At 66.9% G+C, this 13,677-nt stretch overlaps 2 protein-coding genes across 3 annotated transcripts; both read left to right on the forward strand.

Annotated features, from left to right (window-relative positions):
- Nucleotides 1-33: 33 nt before the first annotated feature.
- LOC135188234 (WAP four-disulfide core domain protein 2-like) lies at nucleotides 34-5,126 on the forward strand. 2 transcript variants are annotated; one of them, XM_064167535.1, is made up of 4 exons: nucleotides 34-130; nucleotides 3,510-3,644; nucleotides 4,660-4,812; nucleotides 4,923-5,126. In XM_064167535.1, the coding sequence occupies exons 1-3, from the start codon at nucleotides 43-45 to the stop codon at nucleotides 4,809-4,811; spliced, it is 375 nt and encodes a 124-aa protein (XP_064023605.1). In that variant the 5' UTR covers nucleotides 34-42; the 3' UTR covers nucleotide 4,812; nucleotides 4,923-5,126. The 2 variants fall into 2 exon arrangements, with proteins under 2 accessions (XP_064023605.1, XP_064023604.1); XM_064167534.1 differs by lacking the exon at nucleotides 34-130 and adding an exon at nucleotides 3,019-3,242.
- Nucleotides 5,127-6,178: 1,052 nt separating this feature from the next.
- WFDC3 (WAP four-disulfide core domain 3) lies at nucleotides 6,179-8,645 on the forward strand. Its single transcript, XM_064167782.1, has 6 exons — nucleotides 6,179-6,317; nucleotides 6,501-6,689; nucleotides 6,841-6,984; nucleotides 7,678-7,836; nucleotides 8,071-8,213; nucleotides 8,383-8,645. Exons 1-6 carry the CDS (start codon nucleotides 6,179-6,181, stop codon nucleotides 8,413-8,415), a joined length of 807 nt encoding a protein of 268 aa, XP_064023852.1. The 3' UTR covers nucleotides 8,416-8,645.
- The last annotated feature ends 5,032 nt before the right edge of the window (nucleotides 8,646-13,677 follow it).

Consider the following 13,677-nt stretch of genomic DNA (forward strand, 5'->3'; position numbering starts at 1 on the left):
CCTGCCGCCTGCGCCCGCCAGCTGCCACCCGTGGCAACCACCATGAAGACCATCACTGGCGTCTTGCTCTTGGGCATCCTGGTTCTGTGTGCCCAGCTGCAGCCGGGCACTGCGGCTCCCGGGGCAAAGAGTGAGTACTGGGGGGTATGGGGAGGCTGTGACCCACCAGCTCTCAGGGTGCTGCGTGGCTGCCTTGGGCCATGCCCCGCGGGGGATGAGCAGGTAAGACCAATGGCAGCAGCAGAGCCAGCAGCTTCCCCGGCTCTGGGGCACCCTACAGGCGTCATCGCCAAGCCTCATGGTCTGTGCCATGCGGGCGTGGAGGAGCTTGGGGGCAGAAGAACATGGCAGTGCAGTGGAAATCCCTTTGCCCACGGTGTGCCAATACTGGCCATTGGCTGCCAGCTGGGACATGGCTGGGCCCCAGAAGGGGTCAGATGATTCCTGTGTGTCACAGTGTGGGCACGCCGAGGCTGCCCCACATCTCCACAAGGACGGAGTGTGCCATCACAGTGCCCACTTTCCCTGCTCCATGCCAGCAGTGAGAGACCCAGTAGCTGTCTGGGGCACTTTGCTTGGCCCAGCAGTGCTCCCCTTTTAATCATTGGCCACCCTTCCTTGAAAGGAGACATGACTTGGGCACCTCCCGTGCTGCCATGAAGGGGCTGTGGTCATCCACAGAGCCTGGGCATAGCAAGCATGACTGAGCGGCAGCAGGCACTGCCAGCTGGGGATGCTGCAGCAGCTTTGGAGCTCGGGGCTACCGATCCCACAGCCTCAGTCAGGATCCTCTCTTGAGACGTGCCACAGTGTGGGGACGACTGCCCACAGCCCTGTTAGCTTCCCCTCATGCTCTCCACAGACTCTGTCCAGGAAGTGCCTGGCAGAGCCAGGCTGGGGACTGCAGCATCCCTGATGCCACGTGCTGGGGACAGGAGCCAAAGCGTTTCTGTCTCCCGGAAAGCAATGCCAACTGCGTGGGCTGGAGCTGCTGCCCCTGCTGCCAGCATGTCCCTCTCTAGCTCCGGCTGGCTGAGAGCAGCTCCGGCTGGATCGGCCGCGTGGCAGCCAGCTGGGCACGCCGGGCGCACGGCACAACCTTGGGCAAACCCGCCGACACCCACACCGCAGCCCTCGCCTTCCTCTGCGGTTTCCCCCTCGCCTCCTGCCATCAGCTCGCTTCCGAGCTCCCAGCTGCTCCCATCCGGCTGCTCCGGTGCAACCCGGCTGTTGGCATCCACACTCAACGTCCTCCCAGCTCTGGCTGCTCACCACCAGCACCAGGGGCACCCTGCACGCTGGGGCAGAGCAATGAGTGCTGGCACAGGAGCAGCAGCTCAGCCGCGGTGGGACACTGGGCAGCCCCTGCCCTGGCTGTGGGAATGACAGTACTGGGTGGGCAGCATGAGGGAGTCCTGGTGCTGGCCCTGGGCAGGGCCAGGTCCTGGCAACTCCCGGGCACCTAGCCACCGGGGACAAGAGTGGTCCTGCCCGCTTCTCTGCCATGTCCTGCCACTCTCCCCACCACCCTCAGCCTGTCCCCCACCCCCATGCGTCAGGTCCCACTGCCAGCGGTGGTGAAGCATGGCACAGCAGCAGGCAGGCAGCTGTGCCATCCACGCCAGCTCCTGTTCCTGCACAAACACCCGCGGCAGGGAGGGAACTGCAAGGGCAAACAGTTTGTGATTCACTGCCACTGCCCCGTGCTGTGCTGCGCTCTGCTGACCGTGGGGTTCAGTTACCTGGCACCGACCCTGACAATGCTGACACCACTCATGACTCAGGGCAGGGACTGTGCCCCTGTGCCCCTGCACTCTGGCCCATATAGGGCTGCAGGATGCTCCAGCCCAGAGCCGGAGCTGCCCCAGAGCCTCTGCCAGTGATGAGTGCACATCACCAGCACCAGAGCAGGTCTCATCCTTCTCCCGAAAGGCTCAGACTGTGACCACTCCCCAGGCAGGCAGCACCAGCACCTTTGCGAAGGACCTGTGTGGTGACAGTTGCCAAGGAGCTGTTGAGCTGTGAGCAAAGGGGACAAGGTCCTTGGAGCATCCCAGGGCAGCGCTGGGCTGCTCCGCTTCCACCGGCAGGCCTGCAAGAATTGCACGGGTGCCAACGGCACCTGCTACACGGGCAGGAGTTGGCAGAGCGGCCGACGGGAGCAGGGCAGCCATGCCGGGTGATCTGGGCTGCTCGGCTGGCTGGGCCTGCCCCAGCACAGGTCGGCTCGGCGCTGCCGGGCCCCGCCGAGCGCCGCGGTGTGACGCCAGAGGGGTGCTGGCAGAGCTGCCGCGCCGAGGGGCTCCCGTCCGGCCCCGGCACCGCCGTGCCCCGCAGCGCCGGGCGCGCAGCCAGAGCATGCCGGCAGCTCGCTCCCCGCCAGCCACTCACCCAACCGGTGCTGCCAGATGGTCTGGGCCGCATCCCCCGGGCTGCTCGAGGCTGCGAGGGTGGCGGATGCCATGGGAGGAGACTGAGCCTGGGCAGAAGGAGCTGGCGGGGTGGCGTGGGGGCGGCTGGAGAGCAGGCAGCCTCGAGAGCCCTCCCGCCGGGAGCGGGAGCTGGAGGAGGACAAGAGGCTGGAGCGGGGACCGGGCGAGCGGCGGCTGCAGCTGAGCCACAGCTCCCGGCCCTGCCACCAGCTTGTGCCGGCCTTTGGGCACCAGCGGCCCAGCCCGGCAGCTCCAGCTCCTGGCTGGAGCAGCGGCAGGGACGGATGGTGACTTGTCCCTGGCACACCTGTGCTGGCAGTGCCAGCCGCATCCCCATGGCCCGTGTTGGCCGAGCCCCGTGCCAGGCGACGGCAGCCTGGCTGTCTCAGCAGCTGAGGCCAGCGGGGGCCTGGCATGCAGCACACGGGGGCACGGCCGGTGGGGGTCGGGCGTGTGGCACACGGGGGCACGGCCGGTGGCGACTGGCGGCCGTTCCTGCCGGGCGAGTTTTTGGCGTGGCGGCCGAGCTCCTCCAGGCTCCCCCTCCCTGGTCGGCAGCCAGCGGCAGCAGATACCTGATCCTGGGTTGTGCAAGCGAAGGGGGAGCCTGGCCCTGCCCGGCCCTTGGGAACCACCCGGAAGGCCGAGCCCGCGGCCCCACCTGGAGAGGAGCTTAAAGGGCGTCCGGGCAGCCCCGCAGGCGCAGCGCCGGCTCCCGCACCATGCCCACGGCCCGCAGCGTGCTCGTCCTGGCAGGGCTCCTGGCTCTCTGTGCAGAGCTGCCTCCAGCATCCGCCCAGAATGCCACCAGTGAGTATGAGCGCTCGGCACGGCTCGGCTCAGCGCAGCCTGACACGGCTCGGCACGCCCCGGGCGGGCAGCCAGCACTGCGCCCAGCTTGTGGGGCCTGCTGGGGTCATAGCTGGGAGCCAGTCGGTGCCAGGCACAGTCGGCATCCCTGGAGCCAGCCTTGGGGCTGGCAGCAGCAGCATCTCCTGCTTCAGGCCGCAGCCCTCGCCCCACCGCGGGGCCGGCAGCCCTGGCGCCCACCCATGCCCCCCCACCTTTGCCTTGCAGCAAAAGCCGGCGTGTGCCCGGACCCGGCGACGGAGGAGGTGAACTGCACGGTGGGGTGCCAGTCCGATGGCGACTGCGAGAGCACCCTCAAGTGCTGCCCGGCGGCCTGCGGCAGGGCCTGCCAGAATCCCGACGGTAACGCTCCCTCCTGCTCCCGGCCTGCAGCCGATCCCGCTGCTGGGAGCCAACAGCTCGCCCCTGCCGCAGCACCGCCGCTCCAGAGCCTGGCACCGGCCGCGGGCCCGGGCGCCCGGTGCCCAGCCGGCTGCAGCGTGGTGCCGAGGGCTTTGTGCGGAGCCCAGAGGCGCTGGGGTGCGCTCCGGTGGGGCCACGCTCGCCCCTTCCTCCTCCTGCTGACACAGGGCTCAGCAGACGCTTCCGACCGGCAGAGGGGCCAGGGCAGAGGGCAGGGGCCTGCGCCGCTCCGCTCGCTGCCTGCTCAGCCCCGCAGGCGCTGCTGTCCCTCCTGACATCACGTCCAGGAAGTATCTCCCAAGGGAGATCCGCAGCCCTGTGCCGAACGCGGCCCCGCAGCCCCCCGGCTGGGCACGGTCACCGCCCCGGTCCTGCCGGAGAGCAGCCCCAGCAGAGGAGCGCCGGAGCTGGCATCTCCAGCTGCGAATACCTGGATGCGGACTGGCGGCTCCAGCGCCTCCATGGCTGCCCGCAAGGACGAAGCTGCTCCGTCTGTGCTGCGGCGGAGGACAGCGCAGTGCAGAGCGGGGAGCACGGTGCTGGTGGCGGGCATCAGGATGGCAGGGGCACAGCTGGGGCACAGGCTGCCTGGGGGGCACGTGTCCCCCACAGAGGCCCGGGCCGAGCCCACATGCCAAGTCTACTTGCCACAAGTGCCTAGCCAGGGCTGTCCACGGTGGCTGTGGGTGAGAGGGGCCAAGGCTGCCATCAGCGCTGAGTGCTGTGCTTATGCATCCTGTGCCAGCCAGCATGAGGGACCATCATGCCCACCCAATGTGTCTCCATCGGATCAGGCTGGTGGGACTACCAGACCCATGGAGTGGAGGAGACGCCAGCTGTCACAAATGCCCCTTCTATATGGCAGCCAGGGACCAGAGCCATGCCCTCTGCTGAGTCGGCTCTGCCCCTTGTGCCAGGGCAGTGAGTCTCAAGTCATGTCCCTTTGCTTTTGCAGAGAAGCCTGGCACCTGCCCACCTGTCAACCCAGGGATCCCCATGCTGGGCATCTGTGCCGACCAGTGCAAGTCTGACTCCAACTGCCTCGGGAACCAGAAGTGCTGCAGGAATGGCTGTGGCAAGGTCTCCTGCATGACACCTACCCACTGAGGTCAGCTGGGCAACCACCAACCCCGGGCACCCCATGGCACCCACGGCATGGCATCCGTGGCACAGCAGCTACACACCTACCCTGCTGACTGCCTTCTGCTCCCTTTGCAGGCACAGACACTTCCTTCCAGCCCAGTCACAGGGAAGCTGCTGCATGATGCCAGTCCCACACCCAGGCCCCAGCCTCACACAGGCCTCCTTCTTCCAGAGCCTTCAGCCTCAGCCTTCCTGCTGAGGTCCCCTGCTTGGGGCATGCCACAGCCCTCTGCATGCCCACTAATAAAGCAGCATCTCCCTGCCATGCTTATGGCTGGCTCTCTGCCCTCCCTGCCTGTGTCTGTCTCCCTGTCCTGCCATGCTGCCAGCCAGGCAGCCACCTTGCCCACTCCTGGTTGCACCCTGCTCACCACAGCTGCTGCTGGTGCTGGGTCACATCAGAGCAGAGCTGCTCCCTGGTCTGCAGTGGCTGGGCACAGGAAGGCTGCCAGCGAGTGCTGTCACAGGAGTGTCACCCAGATCCCTCCTGCCCCACATGCTCCCATGGCAGAAGCCCGGAGGAGCCACAAGCAGTGAAATCCCCATGCCCCTGCCCCATGCCTACCTCTGCTTGCTCAGAGCTGCACCCCACTCCTGCTTGGTCTCCTGGCACCTCCTGCTGCCCACGGGGCTCCTGGTATCCAACCCTGCTGCACCCAGCCCTGCTCCAAGTCCCTGGGACCAGAGCAAGCAGTGCCTTCCACCTCTGAGGAGCAGCATCTCCAGAGCCCTGCCGCTGGTAGGGGGCAGAGCAGAGCAGCACCGTGCCTGGCACGGCCTGGTGCCCAATGCCTGGTGCTGCATCCCCTTCTCCCTTCCCAGTGCCTGGTGCTGCTTTCCCTTCTCCCTGTGATGTGGGCACAGGCTGGTGCACCACATCTCAGTGCTGTGGCAACTGCTGGTGGTCCCCAGGCAGGACTGGGCAGGCCCTCAGGACTGGGCACAGGACACGGCTTCCCCATGTGTCATCCTTGCATGCCATGGGGGAGTGCAGGCACCAGGCTCCAGAGCACCCACAGGTCACCAGTGACCTGGAAAGGGCACAGTGCAGATGTGGCATGGGCCCAGAGCCCAGAGCTGCCCAGGAGTCTCCCCTGAGCTGGATTGTTCGTGCCTGGTGCTCCCACGGGCCTGGCAGGGAGCTGCCGTGGGAAGGAGCAGCTTGCTTCAGCCGCTCCCCAGCAAGGGAGGGTTTAAATCCTGCCCAGTCTGCCCAGTAGCACAGACCCTGGCCAGCTGCACGATGCCAGGCAAGCACACCCTCCTCCTGGCACTCCTGGTGGTGTTGGTGCAGCTGCTGCCCACCCCGGCCCAGCAACAACCTGCCAGGGATGAAGCTGCTGCTGCTGCCGCTGTCACCCCAGCAGTGCGTCGGGCCCCACGGGGACGCTGGCACCGCGCTGCCCTGCCTGCCCCAGGCAAAGCAGGCGAGTGCCCGGCAGCAGGCAGTGGAGCTCGGCGTGCCCCCAGGCTGTTCTGTCTCTCTGACCACAGCTGCCCTGGCACAGAGAAGTGTTGCCAGAGTGGCCAGGCCAGGACCTGCCTCCTCCCCACCACAGGTACTGCCAGCTCCCTTGAGAGAGGCCAGTGTGGGGGCTGGGTGGTAGGTGGGATGTGCCTGGGGATCTTGCCCATGTCGGTGTCCCTGGCAAGAGCCCCACTCCCTGGGCACACAGCCATGCGGAGCATCTCCCTCTGCAGAGAGCCCAGGGTACTGCCCCCGCAGCAGCAGTGCCATCGGAGCAAGCTGCGGGACGAGCTGCCACAACGACTCCGCATGCCACCCCGGGGAGAAGTGCTGCACCCACGGCTGCTGCGCCCACTGCGTGCCTGCTGAGCCAGGTAAGGCAGCCTGGCTGTGTCTGTGCGGGACTGGCAGTGCCACGGGGCACCCTCACAGGGCCTGCCGCACCCACCACTCCGTGGGGCAGCTGTGGGTGCTGTGGGGCCAGCCTGACTGCACACCGAGTCCTGAGCCTGCCCTCCCCTCCAGCCAAACCTGGGCTGTGCCCACGGAAGCGTGCCCAGCGTGGCGCTGCCGCCTGCCCCAACCGCTGCGCTGACGACCGCGACTGCGGCGGCGACCACAAGTGCTGCTTCTCCGGCTGCGGGCTGGGCTGCGTCCCGCCGGGCACAGGTACGGCCCTGCCACTGCTCCTCCCGGGGCTGGGCACCCATGGGGCAGACCCACATCCTCCCACCCAAGCGTGTGCACCCCCAGCACTGCCCACGGCTCCCCCACGGCTGCCCCACGGCTGCCCCACATCCACACTGCAGCCTTGCCAATGAAGTCTCATGCCCCCCGTGAAGCCCGGCGTGTGCCCAGCCGTGCTGCCAGACAAACCCCAGCAGCTGTGCCCGGCCAAGTGTGTAGCCGGTGGCAGCAATCCAGGCCCCAGGGAGTATAAGCCACCAGCTGTGGCTGCCAGTGGCACACATATCCCCTGGGCACAGCCCTGGCACTCACAAATCCCTGAGAAGGGAACCTTGTGCTCAGCTCCTCTGTGACAGGCGGGTGGCAACCCCGAGTGGGCACAGGGCTGCACCTCATGCTCACCCCATCTATGCCCCACTCCAGCTGCGTGCTGGCAAGAGCTGCTGCCAGCATGCCAGGGTTGTCCCTCATCAGTCCAGCTGGCAGCTGGCATCCCATACTGAGCTCTGATGGGTCTGACTGGGCCAGACTGGTGTGGGTGCAAGGCTGGAGGCTGAGGGCAGTGAGGGGCTCCGGGAGGGGAGCCAGAGGACAGGATGGGGGAAGACCAAGGCTGTGCTAGGAGTGGGGCTGTGGGCAGCAGGATCCTGGCACTGCAGTCCCTGTCGTCACCAGTCAGCCGCCGTGCCACAGCGAAGCCCGGCGTGTGCCCCGCGGTGCTGCGGGGCTCCCTGGGCCCCTGCCTGGAGCTCTGTGACACCGACGACGACTGCCCCGGGCACGCGAAGTGCTGCACCACCGGCTGCGGCCACGACTGCAAGCCACCCGCTGAAGGTAAAGCCACCGAGACCCCCGGGCCAGGGCGGGCACCCTCTCGGCTGCACCCACTTTCCTCTCGGGCTGCCTGTCCCGGGGGGGACGGGTGCGTGGGGACCCGGCTGCTGTGCCCACGGGGCAGGGCCCAGTGAGGGGCTCACCTGCTGCGGGCGCAGCGGCTCCCCCAGCCCGGAGGGGTGCACTGCTCACGGCAGGGAGCCCCTCACCCTTTCCTCTCTCCACATGTGCCAGTGCGGCCCGGGCTCTGCCCCCCCGCGGCTGCTGGTGGCCAGGCGGCTGCGTGCCCCCTCCTGTGCCTGCAGGACAGCGACTGCCCCCTCGGCCACAAGTGCTGCTTGCAGGACTGCGGCCGGGCGTGCGTCCCCCCGCTCAGGGTAAGAGCCCCCAGCCACCTCCTGGCTCCAGCAGCCCCGGGCACTGCGCAGGCCTCGGCCAGCCTGGATGGGACTGAAGGGGTCCAGAGTGGGTCACCCCAGGACCCCCATCCCTCGGGGCAGGAGCACCCCCACACCGTGGGCTGACAGCCTCATCCATCCCCCGCAGGCACAGCCTAGCCCTGGCCAGGAGGGGCAGTAGCTGCCACTTCGGGGCACTCCTCAGCCTGCTGCCATCATACCCCCGGGTGGACACCTGCCACCACTTGTACCCATGCCTGCACCAGACCCTCTGCACTGCCATCGAGAGGCCACCAGCGTCGCTCTGACAGCTCCTGGCTCCCCGCAGCATGGGCAGGGAGGCAAATCCCTGCCCCTCCGCAGCTGCTTCTCAGCTCTGGAACAGAATAAACCAGCCCATGGCCACCTCCTGCTCTGGGTCAATGTCCCTGTGCTCTGCGGTGCCCTCGCAGCAGGTGCCAGTGGTCCCCGGCTGTGCACAGACAGGAGGTGGAGGTGCAGGCAGGAGCCTGGCAGCCATCGCTGCGGGCAGCGCTGCCCGGGGGCAGTGAGAGGTGCCCTTCTCCATGCGGGTGCCTCCAGCCACCACCACCTGACGACCATTGCCTGGAGGTGACCATCCCCCCGCGGGTGGGGGCTGCAGCCACGTCCCCTCAGCAGTCAGAGTGCAGGAACCAGTTCCCTCGGATTCCTTGCGCCACGGGAGGGCTCACTGGCACCCCGAGGTGCGAACACCTGGCTGGAGGAGCAGTCACGGGTGGGGGGCGGTGAAGCCCCGGGCCAGGGCGGGACAGGGAGCAGCAGCCATGTGCCGAGGCCACGGCAGGACCTGTTGGCTCCCCAGTCCCAGCCCCATCACCGTGCTGGGACACGCAGCTGGCCCAGGACACCTCTTGTGGTGCCAGATCCTGAGTGGTCCTGTGTGCAGAGGCTGAGCCGAGCCGTGGGTGCCAGGTGGCACTATGTGGTAGCAGGGCCCCTCTGGCTGCTCCCACTGCCATGGTGGGGACAAGTGGTGGGGTCTCTCCGTAGCTCCCAGCCTGGGGAGATGAGGGGCGAGCAGAGCCGAAGGGGACAGCAGGTGGCAGTGGCAGAGACAGGGACGTCTGCCACGGCAGGCAGCAGCCACCAGCCCTGGCTGCCCTCCCCGGCTGCCCTCCGGGGCCCTGCGGGTCGCCCTGCCCCGGCAGCTCGGGCGCAGATAAGCAGGGAGGCTGCCGGGGCACGGGCGGATTCTGGGAACTGCCCCTCCTCCTGCCCCTCCTGCCCGGGCACAGGCAGCCTGCCACAGCTGCCCTGGCACCCCGAGGACCCCTGTCAGAGACTTAAACCCGGCCCCAGCTCAGCTCCAGACACGCAGACTCCCCTGGCAGCACCATGAGGCTGGGCACTCTCTTCACCCTGGGGCTCCTCATCCTCAGGGCAGAGTCGGGCACCACACCCGAGGAGAAAGGTGGTGAGTACAGATGGGCAAACCCAGCAGATGCCAGGCGCTGGCATCCTGGGGCCAGCTTCTGCTATGCCCCCGCCATGTGCCCTCTGTTCCTGCCCAGCATATGCTGGCACTGCCCAGCATACACTGGTGGGACCAGGTCCCAGCTGGCTGCACCTCAGCCTCACTGCCATGAGGAGTTCATTTCCGCCCCCTGTGCCCCCACCCGCACCCCTTGCACCCTATGGCTGTGTGGTGCAGGCGGAAGCAAGGAGGGTGCTGGTGAAGGGCCAGGGCTGCCTGGGTGCCCACCCCTGAAGCCTGGCAGTGTTGGGCTCTGCTCCTCACATCCCCCACCCCTGCGTGTGGCTCCAAACACGGGGACAGACCGAAACCCCGGTGGAGGGGCCCACGCTGCATGTGCTTCTTCGAGGGCACAGACTCCAGTGCCAGGACTCCCCTGCTGTGGGGGCCATGCCAGGGGCAGTGGTGCCCAGCTGGGGTGATGCTCTGCCCGGGCTGGCACCGTGGCCCAGCTCCTTCTTTGTTAGGAGCGAGCAGCTGCTGTTTGCAGTGACAGCTCCTGGCAGTGCCTCTGTTTGCAGCCCAAACAGTGCAGCCCTGCCAGGGGCTGCCCGGGGGTTGTTTGCAGAAACTGCTGCTCCCACACCCCCCAGCCGCCGGGCAGAGCCAGGCACAGGTGCCAGCTGGAGCTTGCCCACGCCTGGGATGAAGACAGGGCTGCTGTGATAGCCCCAGCATGGCCAAGATGAGCACAGGGAGCCAGGAGGAAGAAGACGAGGAGGAGACGGTCAGGAGTGTGCTGCTGGCACAGAGGAGGCACAAGGCAGCAGGATGCCCCCAGCCAGTGCTGGCTCAGTGCTGGCTTCTCCCTGGCAGGGCCAGTGACACTTCTTGTGGCAGTTACTGCCTTGCAAGGGCACACACAGACCTGTGCCATGCCAGCCTGTGCCATGTAGGTCTCAGTGAGGGGGTACAGCAGCCCTGGGGCCATACTGCAGTGGAGTCTTCAGTCCTGCTCCAACCAGTCCTGCTCTGCCTGGCAGCCCCAGTGTTGCCATCAATGGGGCACTGCTGTGCCAGCAAGGGAGGGTCAGTGGGAGCTGGGCGTCTCAGCTGAGGCCCCAATAGGCTGAGCTCCTGCCAGGACCCTGCCCTCTACACTGTGCCCCCTGTTCTAGTGTCTGTCTCTTGCAGAGGGGCTCCTCACCCACTCCCTGAGGGATGGAGAGTGAGGAGCTCTGCCTGGCACTGCCCTGATGCCACCATCCTGCCACAGGACAGCCTCAGAAGCCAGGCAGGTGCCCACGGGACTTCATGCGCTGCCTGCGCCTGAAGCCCCCACTCTGTGCCAACGACTCCAGCTGCCCTGGCTGGCACAAGTGCTGCCCCTGGGACTGCCAGTTCCACTGCACCCCCCCAGCAGAAGGTACAGCACCGTGACACATCTACCAGCACCACCTCCTTCCAGGGGCAGCTGGCACCATTCTGCCCTATGCCTGTCCCCATCCTTCTGCCATCCCCACTGCCAAGGAGCAGCTCTCTGTGTGCTTCTGGCACCTCCTGTCCACAGCTCCTGAAGTGGGCATGGTGTATGTGGAGGGACCCAAGACAGGGCATGTGGTGGCATCCAGCTGGGTTCTGGCAGAGCTGGCATCCCTGGGGGGATGCTGGTGCAGCCTCACCTCTCATCCCTGCTGCCCATTGGCACTGCAGAGAAACCTGGCACCTGCCCAGTGGAAGCCCCTGCGGGTCTCTTCTTCCCCTGCTCCTTCCCCTGCCTGGAGGACAGGGACTGCCTGGGTGCCCAGAAGTGCTGCCAGCTGCACTGTGGCTCTGCCTGCCTGGAGCCACTGCAGGGTAAGGCCTCTACATGGCACTGGGACAGCCTCAGCTCGCTGCAGAGTCTCTCCCTGCTCCAGACACCTGCCACCCTCTCTGCCACTCCCCTGCCACCACGAGGGGGCTGCATGCCCGGTCCCCTGCCACAGCTGTGTCTGGCCCGGGAAACCCAATGCTGGAGCTGGGCATGTGGCCCGGGGTGGGCAGGGCAATGGGATGGGCACACTGCAGCCTCACACTCACTGTGCCCTGCCAGACCAACCCAAACCCAAGGAGTCCCCCGCAGCGAAGCCAGGGTCAGCAGGGCCATGCCAGGAGAGGTGCCAAAGAGACAGCAACTGCCCTGACACACAGAAATGCAGCAACAGCAGCCAGAGCCTGCTGCCAGCCCCGGCCGGTGAGACAGGGCGGGACGGGCACCGTGGGCAGGGCCACAGCTCAGGGACGAGGGGATGCCATGAGGCCACAGCCTCCAGGACACAGAGCTGTGGCACAACAGGGGCCTCCTCACCCCAAACTTGCCAGGGTGGGCTCTGGTGGGCTGGCAAGGCCACCCTTCAGCAAGGTCACCATGCCACCCTCACCTCTTCCCTACCGGTACTGCCCTGCTCCATGGCACAGGGAACCCCAGCCCTGCCCCTGCCACCTCACATCCACCCCAGCAGCAGAGGTGCCACCAGGACCAGGACTGTTCCTCACCCCAGGTGTGCTGTCACCAGCGGTGCAGTCGGGAGTGCCACACACAAAGCCAAGGTGAGGGAGCTGGCAGCTTTGCCTACCCTAGTCTCCACAGCAGTGCTGTGGGAGCTGTGGGCATGGGGGCCCCAGTGGGCTGTGGGAACCCACTCAAGCTGGGACTCCTGGGAACCTGCAGCTTGGCCACCTTGGAGTCCCCAGTGCCAAGCTGTGCCATGCCACAGTTGGGACCCCTTGGCATGTGCACAGTAGACACTGTCCCAGCCCTGCTCCTGCCTGTGTGGCTGGGGCAGGAGCTGGGCTCTGCCAAGCTGCCTCCTCAGCTCCTGTCACAGTGAGAGTTGAGATGGAGGGCACTGAGCAGAGCTGGGATCGACAGAGGGGGCAGATGTGTCCCAGTCCCTGCTGGCATCCCTGGCCCTACCTGCTGCCTTGAGCTGTCCACCTCTCAGGGACCCCCACAGTCGTGCCAGCCAGGCAGGAGCTCAGGAGGTGCCGGAGCGACAGAGACTGCAGCGATGGGCAGCTGTGCTATGGCGGCTGGTGTGCCAGGCTGCCCAGCACCAGGCACCAAGGTGGGACATGGGCAGCAGCTGAGTCTGCTGAGCCACAGAGGCAAGGGTGGTTCTCCTCCACAGTCCCTGTGCCCCTTGGCAGAGCAGTCTGATGCCAGTCCCATGGTTCCCATGGGAGGAGATGCTGCAGCATCACACGGTGGTGCACCCCACATATGGTGCTGTTGGGGCCACAGTGCCAACGGGCTGCATGCCCCACGTGGGTGGCTGGGCTGCAGCCGTGCAACCATCCTGGGGGCACCACAAGCACCCCGTGTCATGCCCTGCAGGGAAGGCTGGCTTCTGCCCCGCCCGTGCCGGGCTCTTCCCCACTTACGACTGCAGAGCCCAGTGCTGGCACGACGCAGAGTGCCCCGGCCAGGAGAAGTGCTGCCTGAGCGGCTGTGACTACGTCTGCCTGCCCCCTGCCCGAGGTGCCAGGGCAGCTGTGGGCAGGGTACCCCCGGATCCCGGGGTGCAGGTCTGGGTGGGGCAGAGCTGTTATGGTCCCTGGCACCCATAGCCCTGCCACCTCCTGTCTCTAGAGAAATCAGGGATCTGCCCCTTGGCCGAAGAGGCACTGGACACTGTGGCACCATGTGGCACTGCCTGCACTGGGGACTGGCAGTGCCCGGGGGCTGAGAAGTGCTGCAGCAGCAGATGTGGACGTGTGTGCTTGGCCCCTGAACGAGGTGAGGGGACACTTACCAGCACAGCAGTGCCACATGCCACTGAGCACACTGGCAAACCTTGTGAGGAGGTGGTACCACCAGGCGGGTGCTCAGACCCTCAGGGTGAAGCCTCCAGGGTGGGTGCACACAGCACAGGGGGGTGCCTGCCCCTGCTGCCCCTTCCTGCCCCTCTCAGACAAACCTGGTGAGTGCCCGAAGGTGAGGCC

The sequence above is a fragment of the Pogoniulus pusillus genome, chromosome 29 (genome assembly GCF_015220805.1).
Source record: "Pogoniulus pusillus isolate bPogPus1 chromosome 29, bPogPus1.pri, whole genome shotgun sequence".
Lineage (NCBI taxonomy): Eukaryota > Metazoa > Chordata > Aves > Piciformes > Lybiidae > Pogoniulus > Pogoniulus pusillus.

What these genes read in the sequence shown, in the direction of transcription:
- LOC135188234 (XM_064167535.1), top strand. Translation starts at nt 43, where the DNA reads ATGAAGACCATCACTGGCGTCTTGCTCTTGGGCATCCTGGTTCTGTGT. An exon ending in TGCGGCTCCCGGGGCAAAGA is followed by an intron (nt 131 to 3,509) that starts GTGAGTACTGGG and finishes TTTGCCTTGCAG; the next exon opens with CAAAAGCCGGCGTGTGCCCG. An exon ending in GGCCTGCCAGAATCCCGACG is followed by an intron (nt 3,645 to 4,659) that starts GTAACGCTCCCT and finishes TTGCTTTTGCAG; the next exon opens with AGAAGCCTGGCACCTGCCCA.
- WFDC3 (XM_064167782.1), top strand. Translation starts at nt 6,179, where the DNA reads ATGAAGCTGCTGCTGCTGCCGCTGTCACCCCAGCAGTGCGTCGGGCCC. An exon ending in GGAGCTCGGCGTGCCCCCAG is followed by an intron (nt 6,318 to 6,500) that starts GCTGTTCTGTCT and finishes GTCCCTGGCAAG; the next exon opens with AGCCCCACTCCCTGGGCACA. An exon ending in CTGCGTCCCGCCGGGCACAG is followed by an intron (nt 6,985 to 7,677) that starts GTACGGCCCTGC and finishes TGTCGTCACCAG; the next exon opens with TCAGCCGCCGTGCCACAGCG.